The sequence below is a fragment of the Vombatus ursinus genome, unplaced genomic scaffold (assembly GCF_900497805.2).
Source record: "Vombatus ursinus unplaced genomic scaffold, bare-nosed wombat genome assembly UNPS02014838.1, whole genome shotgun sequence".
NCBI lineage: Eukaryota > Metazoa > Chordata > Mammalia > Diprotodontia > Vombatidae > Vombatus > Vombatus ursinus.
This window is the reverse complement of record NW_020954616.1, coordinates 1,677,687-1,687,745: the sequence shown is the minus strand read 5'-3', so window position 1 is coordinate 1,687,745 and position 10,059 is coordinate 1,677,687. Positions and strand designations below refer to the sequence as shown.

At 36.4% G+C, this 10,059-nt stretch overlaps 1 protein-coding gene across 1 annotated transcript in view; it reads left to right on the top strand.

Annotated features, from left to right (window-relative positions):
- Window positions 1–1,366: 1,366 nt before the first annotated feature.
- Window positions 1,367–10,059, top strand: part of LOC114026395 (olfactory receptor 10J1-like) — a 104,577-nt gene continuing 95,884 nt past the window's right edge. Inside the window, exon 1 of the mRNA XM_027840086.1 lies at window positions 1,367–1,876. Coding sequence (XP_027695887.1) covers window positions 1,367–1,876 — 510 coding nt within the window. The remainder of the gene's footprint in view (window positions 1,877–10,059) is intronic.

Below are 10,059 nucleotides of genomic sequence, written 5' to 3'. Positions count from 1 at the left end.
TCCTAATTTTTCCATATTCCCTCCAACATTTGTCACTTTCCTCCTCAACCATTTGAAATCATAGTAATAGCAATATTGTTTTAAAAACGACTTTGAAAGACTAAGTCGTTTTGACTATTGTAAATATCCAAATTAACTACAAAGGATATATGAAGGAAGACACTATCTACATCCAGAGAAAGAACTGATAAACAAAAGTATGTATAGAATGATTTCACATATATGTGTGTGTGTGTTTGTCTGTCTGTCTGTCTGTCTGTGTCTGTGTGTCTGTCTGATGGTAGCCATCCCTAGGGCGTGGGACAGAGGAGGAAAGAACAAAGAGAAAAAAGTTACATGATACCTTTGATATATATTTAAAAGGAATATCAAGTTGTACATAATAGATTTGCAACTGCATGTGCAATCATCTTTTTTCTATTCTATTATGTTATGAAAATGCTTATTTTATTTCTTAAGTTCAGAATAAAACTTTTTGAAAGTACAGTAGGAGTTCAGAGAATAGAGATATCAATCAGAGAAGACTTCAAAAACTACGTGGGACTTGAGCTAGTCTTTGGAGGAATTGTAGGATTAGGAAAAGTGGGGGAAGGAAAGAATGTTATTTCAGGTGGGAGGAATTATATGAGTAAAGTCACAGTGGGGGTGGGTGGGTGGGGTGAACAGAACATGTGTAGGGAAAAGTGAGAAAAGAAAATAACACTGACCCTGGGATACACAAGAAATTGTCCTGTGTGGCTAATTGTGGTGACTTCTGGTTACAAGGAGGATTTCTGGGCCAGCGCTCAGTAAAGCTGTGATTTAGGAAGGAGGAGCAGAGAATTATGAGATGAAGAGGTGTAAAGAGTCTTAGAAATCACCTAATTCAGTTCTCCTTTTTTTACATAATAAGAGGCAGCCTGGTTTAGGGAAAGAACACTGACTCTGGAGTCAGAGGTCCAAGTTCAGATCTCATTTCTGATGCTTACTACCTCTATGATCTTGAGCAAGTTACCTAATCTCTAGGTAGCTCAGTTCCATCATGCAGAAAAGGAGGGAGGTTGGACTAGACAGCCTTTGAAGTCTGTTCTGGCTCCAGGTCTATGATTCCATGACACTAAAGGGACTTAGGAAGTGACTTACTCAAGGTCACTCAGGTGACTAGCAAATTTATGATTTTACCCCAGGTCTTCTGACTCTAAAACCCATGTTATTTCCCTGAGAAAAGTACTTATCTCTCCTGCACCAAGGAAATGATTGGTCCCTAAGTTACAGAAAAGACCTGAGCTCATTTAGTTGTAAAATTTTTTATATTTATGTGAATTCTTTTGGTGGGAAGTCTTCCAACTCTGTTCCTTCCTTTCCCTTCAGAATTGAAGGTCACTCAATGAAGAGACATAACCACACAGAGGTGAGTGATTTTTTTTTTCAAGGATTCTCCAGTTTCCAGGAGCATCAGATCACACTCTTTGTAATCTTCCTGGCTCTATACATTTTTACCTTGGCTGGCAACGTCATCATTGTGATAATCATCCAAATTGACCGTCACCTCCACACACCTATGTACTTCTTCCTGAGCATGCTCTCCATTTCTGAGACCTTATACTCATTGGTCATTATCCCACGGATGCTATCCAGCCTTGTGTGCAGGAATAAGTCCATTTCCCTGGCAGGCTGTGCTACCCAAATGTTCTTTTTTGTCACCTTTGGCATCAATAACTGTTTCCTGCTCACAGCAATGGGATATGATCGCTATGTGGCCATCTGCAACCCACTGAGGTATACAATCATCATGAACAGTAAGGTGTGTGCCCTGCTGGTATGGGGGGCATTTAGCGTTGGTCTGATTGTAGCAATGACACAGGTGACATCAGTGTTCAGGTTGCCCTTCTGTGGTGTAGAAGTGGCCCACTTCTTCTGTGATATCCGTCCTGTGATGAAACTCTCCTGCATTGACACCACCATCAATGAGATCTTAACTCTAATAATCAGTGTCTTGGTGCTTCTGGTACCTATGGGCTTGGTCTTCATCTCCTATGTCCTCATCATCTCCACCATTCTTAAAATTGCCTCTGCTGAGGGTCGGCAAAAGGCCTTTGCCACATGTGCCTCTCACCTCACCGTGGTCATTGTCCATTATGGCTGTGCTGCCATCGCCTATCTAAAGCCCAAGTCAGAGAACACCAGAGACCAGGACCAACTGATTTCAGTGACCTATACCGTCATCACCCCACTGCTGAACCCCGTTGTGTATAGCCTGAGGAACAAAGAGGTCAAGGATGCTTTGCTTCGAGCTGTTGGTAAAAAACATCCCTAATTTTGACTGCCATTATCATGAACCACTTGCCCATCACACTAGATGGGTAAAAAGCAAGAGAAATACTTAACTGTCACTATTCATATTTAGGTTCTTGAAGCCATACTCCAACAGCAAAAGGATATTTGTTGAAAGAAAAAACAGAGATTCAATCTCAGTGATTGTGCATATGCAGAAACAAAAACATGAGCGTACACGGGCGTGGAAATAAGGCTAAGAAATGATGCAGGAATGTGATCTTTACAAATACCCCTCAGGTTTCTTTGTGAGTGACTCTAATGGTTTAGAAAATCTTAAGGGAGGGGTTCTTTATACACTTTAACCTTTCTTCCCACTTCCCTTCAGCTGTGGAAGGATGTTTGGGAAGGGGACCATAGAGCTTATTAGCTCCAAGTGTTCTATCCTCTGAGAGAAGTCCAATGAAACCTTCTCCAACATTTCTTGGCATGAAATATAAGAGGAAAATATTTCCTCTTCATATTGGCCCTCCTCTAACCTAGAATTACCTATATCTTCAGAGATGCCAGCTCACCCTGGTCAAGTGGTTATAAAAGTGAACTAATACAGTGGAAACTAAGGTCTTATCCTAGAGGGAGGCTGGGATCCAGAATTAGGGTGATTTGTGGGAGAAATTAATGAACAGAGAGAAGGGTTTGGGTGTGTTGGGGGGGTTTTCAAAGGAAGTTGAATCAAAGAATAAGAGAGAAAGGGAGCAAAGGAAGGAAATATTGTAAAGCTTTGAGAGAGAGGTGATAATGATCATGGGATGGGAAGATAGGAAACACAATTACTTTACAACATCTTGATGAACTAATCCTCCAACCGTCTGGTGACATGATATTAGAAAGTCTTCAACCCCAATTGAAGGAGAAATATAATATAACCAACTGTGCCAGGATACGATAAAGAAGGCAGTTTCATCCACTTCTGTAACAACTGCTAGTTGTCCTTAGATAAAACACCCTACAGTTTTGTCTAAAAAGTCTTCTTTTGCAATTGTAAAAGTATCTGAACATTTTCCCTTGTCCCCTATCCTTGGATAGAAAATATTTTCTTATAATAAATTTTGCCAGTTGCATTCCAAATACTTTCTTTTTCTCTATTGGCTGATCTCTCTCTCTCTCTCTCTCTCTCTCTCTCTCTCTCTCTCTCTCTCTCCCCCACACACAGACACAAAGACACACACACACACCACACACACACCACACACACAGATACACACCCTCTCAATCCATTCTTCCTTTGTGGAATGCTTTACTTATCTATCCGAAGCTGCTACAGAATGCTGCTGATTGGCTGTGTACTCTAAGTGGGCCTGAAATGTCATAAAAATCAAACATGTACCCTAGGAAAATGAAGCTGCTATTCAGAAAGAGTAATATTCCATAACACGGTAATAAGCTTCTTTGCTTATATTTTGGCTTCCAATCTGACCCACAGACATCAGACTCCCTCTGACAGTTACACCTCTACCAAGCGTTACCATTTCTCCCAGTTGAAAGAATTCTCCAACAGCCAGCATGAGGGACAAACACGTTCCCAGTGAGGGCAATAGTCCAAGTAATTTGAAGTTTGTTCCATCCCTTGGGAGGAATTACTCAAAATAATTTATCATTATTACCCTAACATTTGTTACCCAAATTTCCCACCATGCCTGTCTGAATAGAAGAGGGATTCAATCTCACATCCAGAGTATTTAGTCCTTTATCTCCATTCAATTCTGCCTACCAGGACACGTTCCCAGAAAACTTGTTTATAGCGTTCATTTCTACTGAGGCATACATGCAGATATTCCCAATACAAAGGATAGGGCCTTACCAAACCCACCCTATCTGGTCCCAATCTTAAGATGATCTTGACCCCCATACCCACAAACTATGCTTTCCTTTGGACTTCATGAGCTCAGTGATGCAATGCAGCCCAGTTCAACAATCATTTACTAAATGCCTGCTGTGTGCAGAGGCCTGAGTTAGGCACTAGGGGAGATACAAAGATCAGAAAAGACATAGCCCTTCATGGAGCTTGAATTCTAGCATGGAAATGCTGGAGTGCCAACCCAGATAAAACTAAACAAGGCGTCAACTTTAAGGGCTTTTTTTTAAAAAATAGGTTAAATCTTTCATTTGAATACATGCAGCAAAGATGAAGACCTTGTCAGAGTCTGTGGAGGCACAAAGTGAAGGTCTCTCATGACTTCTCCAGATTCAGCATTTAACATCATGTAGGCTTTAGCAACATTCGAGATGATTTAGAGAATATGAATTTCAGCCTACTCAGGTTCACAGAAGACTCAGGGGAAAATCATTTTAAGCCTCTAAATGTTGATCTTTATTCTTATGATTGAAAAGATGCTAACAGTACCATCAGCCCTATCAACCTCACAAACATTGAATGTTAGGTTCCACTGCACCAAGTGTGTATTGGAGGGAAGGGTGAGTGGGAAAGGGTCACTGACACTGCTGCCTCCTTTAATCAAGTTGCCAAAGAACTGAGCTTGTGTAAAAAAGATAAATATTCTAAGTGATCAAAACTGAATGGGTGGGGAATGAGTAGCTCTGGAAACACAGACAGGCAAAAAAGAAAAAAGGAAAGTCAGTAGGAAAGGCTGATAGGAAGGAAACATACATTAATTAAGTGTCTACTATGTGCTAGGCACTATGCTTAAGTGCTTTATAAATATCATCCCATTTGATCTACTATGAGGTAGGTGCTATAATTATCCTCACTTTACAGGTGAGGAAGCTGAAGCAGATGGAAGATAAGTAACTTGCCTAGAGTCACATGGCTAGTACATGAATGGGGCCAAATTTGAATTCAGGTCTTCCTGACCGCAGATCCAGCAGTCTCTCCACTGCACCACCTGGCTGCCTCAACATTCCAGTCAATGGACAGAGAGATGTGGGCTTTATGGGAACATGGACTCCAGAACATAGAGGTCAAGTCAAGGAGGGCTACCATTTAAATTAATATGAGTGAAGCTCCCAAGAATGCACATGCCGTGTATGGATGAACTTATGCTGACAGTTCACTGCTAAGAGTCAAATGACTCTGCCTGTCATCGGGAAGCGGCCAATCTATAAGTCTGGGAATTATACCTGTAATGAGTCTTTTGAAATGAAAGGGGTTAATTATAATAGTTCAATTCAACAAACTATAAGTACTCATTTATTATGTGACAGGCACTGAAGGCACGCAGATAAAAGCTAAATAGTCCTTGCTTGCAGGGAATTTAGAGCCTGGTAAGTGATAAAAATAGTACAGAGACAAGAATGCTATAGAATAAAATGTGATAGTGCCAAAGAAGATTCATGAAAAGCAGCACGAGAAATTTGAGTTAGGAGAGCTTACTTTCACCTGCTGGCCTGGGGACGACTTCACAGAGGAGGTAACTTTTGAGTGGGACATTGAAGGATGTCAGTAGATGGAAATATTGGAGAGAAGCATATATTCAAAGTTGGGGAGTCAGTGGGAACAAAGGCATAAATATAGGAGAAGGTAGGATGAGAAAGGAAAAGTGAAAGCAGTTCTTTTTGTCTGGAAGGTAAGATATGTCAAGAAAGTAGAGCAATGGGGCTAGGCAAGGTGGAAGTCCTTGAATGATAGGTGAAGGAATTTAGCCCCTAGCCTTTATTGAGTTGGAAAAGGAAAAAAAAAGACTAGTGCTGGTTTTCGCTACATCTGAGAAAAGGAGAATTGGAGTATAAGAAAGTGTTTCTCTAGTATAATCCAAATGCCAGAGATGTTGGGCACATGTATTTGATCACTAAAAAGATAGACTAGACGGAATTCTACAGGGAGAAACAACATTGTATTGCAAAAAAGAGCACTGGAATTAGAATAAAAAATACATAAATATTAGAGTCAGAAGACCTGAATTTTTTTTTTCACTGGCCATATGATCACAAGTAAGTCATTTAATTAGACTCAGTTTCCTCACCCATAAAATGGAGGTCCTAATGCTTGTACTTTGCATCTCATAAGTAAAGCTGGGTACAGCCACCACCATCTCCAGGAGTTAGAGATGGCCATGCCTACTTCCCAATCCTCAACTGCCACTGCCTCCTTGACTATCTCAGTCCCGAAGCAAGAATGCTAGCCAGCAAGAGTAGCATAAATGTGTGTGTGTATGTATATGCATATATATAATCTTATGATAAACATATGATTTATTTTAAAAATATTAATTATATAATCACATGAGGGATAGTAATCATACATTCCTTATCTAATTATATATTATAAGGATATATGATGTTGATTATATCATTTAAACATTATATATTATATCAAATATGCAATATATTAATAGTTATATAATATAACTTATGTGAGATATATGTGACATGAGATACATACAAATATATTTACATGTTTTGTAATATATGACATTTCATATATTATATACTAGGAATGATATACCATGTAATGCATTTTATATGTTATGTATTATAGAGTATATGCTGTGAGTAGTGTATATTGTATATATTTTATAGTGATATCTAATTTATTATATCACATATAATATGTAAGATACTATTGTGGCATAAATGATATTTCATTGCATAGTGCATTCACTATATTTAAATATTTATGTGGTATATACAATTGTTTACATTATATCAATTTGCATATAAGGTATAATATTTTTAATATTGTAATACTATATATATACACATATATAATGTATCACCCATGCATAACTCAGGTACCACTCTGCCACATGCTGAGCATAATGTGGCAGAACAGTTATATTATAGCTATATCACATAAAATAATATTTATACAATGTATTTGTAAGATTATAAATTATGTATTATAATTAATAAATTATGAAATACTTAATGTTTTTGTTCTTTACTGCTTGGGAGTCTATCCAGAGGGCTCATCTCTTCATGGGGGCTGGTGCCTTTAGAGTGACAACTGCCTTCCCATCCCACTTTGCAATCTCAGGGCCCAGCTGGCACTGCCCTGGGAGTTGGGGGGAAAGGCCATCTTCCTCTCACTGATCAATTTGAAGTCTCTCTGTTCCATTTGACCACTGCTGCTTCTTCCTTATACTGTGCCTGCACTCAGGCCTCTCAAGGTCAACACCCACTACCCTGCTCCCCAACTCAATCCTGGCCTCCAACTCTGGATACAAAGGCATAAAGAAGGATATGAAGATATCCCCACTCCTCCCCCCTCCCTGGTGACGTCAGTGCCTGGATGAACATGCTAGTCAGGGAGAGCAAGATAAATAGAATATATTTATATATTATATAATATATTATTATTTACTATATTATGCATTCCCCACAAAATATACAATTTATGTATGAGATCATATATAAAATCATCGTATATAATATATAGCAGATCATATATATTGAGTGTGGAATGTAGATTATCTTATTTATATGATGTAATATATAAGATAAACATGTTATATTACATGATATATTTATATGTACATTAAATGTAACTTGCATATGAATATTTAAATCATAAAACAATTGATTTATATGTAATTTTGACACACTATATATTATTTGATATATTCATTTACAAGAGAGATATCATATGATATAGTTTATAACATATGCCCTATATATTTATACTATAGTCCATGCATAATTTATTCTATGATGTTGCATTCCTATAGTCATATTAATTATGTATTTCAATTTGCAATCTATAATTTTATTCTTCATGAATATCTAAGGCTGGTTATGTCATTTATATATTATAATGATGCATTACAAATATGCAATTCTTTCATCCATTATATAATGTTTCATATAATACAGTGGATGAAGCATTATATATTCAAATATAATATATTTGCATATCTGTGAACATGCTTTATTTAATATACCTTATATCATTATGCTATATCATATTTGCATATAATTGTAATATGTAATATATAATTATGGTGTATATTATAGGATTCTATGATTACATACTACTATATAATTATGTTATCACAGATTACCTATTATATAGAATTATGTTATATAATAATTCAGATAATACTACATATAGTTGAAAACTTGTGTAAATAAGTTATATTGATTATACCATATTATATTTCATAATCTATGTAACATAACATATAATCTGTAATATGTAATTCTTTGCATACATGATACCATAATAAGCTAATTATCGCTGTGATGTGAGTTATGGCATAATTATATGATATATTTATCATATAGCATATATAAATATACTGTATATTTTATGAATATAATTGAGATTACATTTTATTATGATTAATTATAAAATACTTGTTGCTTTAGTTCTTTGGAGGAGGAAGTTAAGAAACGCAGGAATTCTCAGTCAAGAAAGTGCTACTCCTATCATAATATGCAATTGTATATTATTTTACAATGTTTCATAGTATATTACATAGGTTTGTATATCAATACAATAATATGACATATGATGTATAATATGTTCATATGTAATGTGTTGTATAATGTGTAGAATAATATTTTATGTACTATGTTAAATAGTATTGTATGTTACATATAGTCAATAAGTAATAAGTAACAAAGTTAATATTGCTGGTGCAGTATAAAGCTTGTTGCTGTTGTTGTGGTGGTGGTGGTGGTTGTGGTGGTGGTGTCATTTGAGTTGTGTCCAACTCTCCATGATCTCATTTGGGGTTTTCTTGATAAAGATACTGGAGTGCTTTGTCATTTCCTTCTCCAGTTAATTCTACAGATGAGGAAAATGAAGTGAACAAGGTTAAGTGACTTGCCCAGGGTCACATAGCTAAGAAGTGTCTGAGGCCAAATATGAGCTCAGGTTCTCCTGACTCGGGGACTGGTAATTTACCTATTGTGTTACCTTGATGTCCTCATATAGATTATTATATGGGCATAATAGTTATATTTATGAGTATTAAAATGATAAATTATGTCATATGTATGTTATATTAGATATATTTTATGATTATTAATTATATTTCATTTTTATAATTTTAAAAATTGTTGCCTTTGTTCTTTGTGGTTGGGCTCAATCAAGAGAATTCATCTTGCGGGTGGTGATGTCCTAAGGGCATCTGCTGTCTCCCCTGGGGATCTTCCTCTAGCTATTCTGTTTGAGACCCCTGGGTTCCATTTGAGGTCTCTACCCTTGGCAACAACATCCTCCACCCCTGCTAGCCTCCTGCCATCATTACTGACCACTCCAAAAGTACAAGACCACCCAGAATCAGCAGTACCCCAACCCTCTGCACCAGCTTCCAATGAGGATGAACTCCTCCACCAAGCCACAGCTGCCAGTGAGGCAGAACCCTCCACTCCCAGACACACTCTCTTGCCTCCAGGGGCTTAAAGATGGTCCACAAGGTCAACATACTTTAGCTGCCCAAGCTGCTGCCTGTCCTCTTAATTTTCCCAGACTGAGGGTGAGAATGCTAGCTAGCAAAATCAGCATAAATATAACATATTCATACAATTATGTATCATGTTATATATTTATATATGTAATTTATGTAACCAAACATAGTATATGTGTTATAATATATACTATAACTTTAATATATGACACAATATTCTAATATATAATATAATTATATTCTGGATTATAATGTATTATAAATCTATAGTATGATTATTGTGTTGTGTATTATAATGTATTATAAATCTGTAATTATATTATTTATTTTAATTATATAGTTATAATTATATAATATAATTATATTGAATAATCATATATTATAATTATATTATTATATTATATTATATATTATTATATTATTATATATTATTATA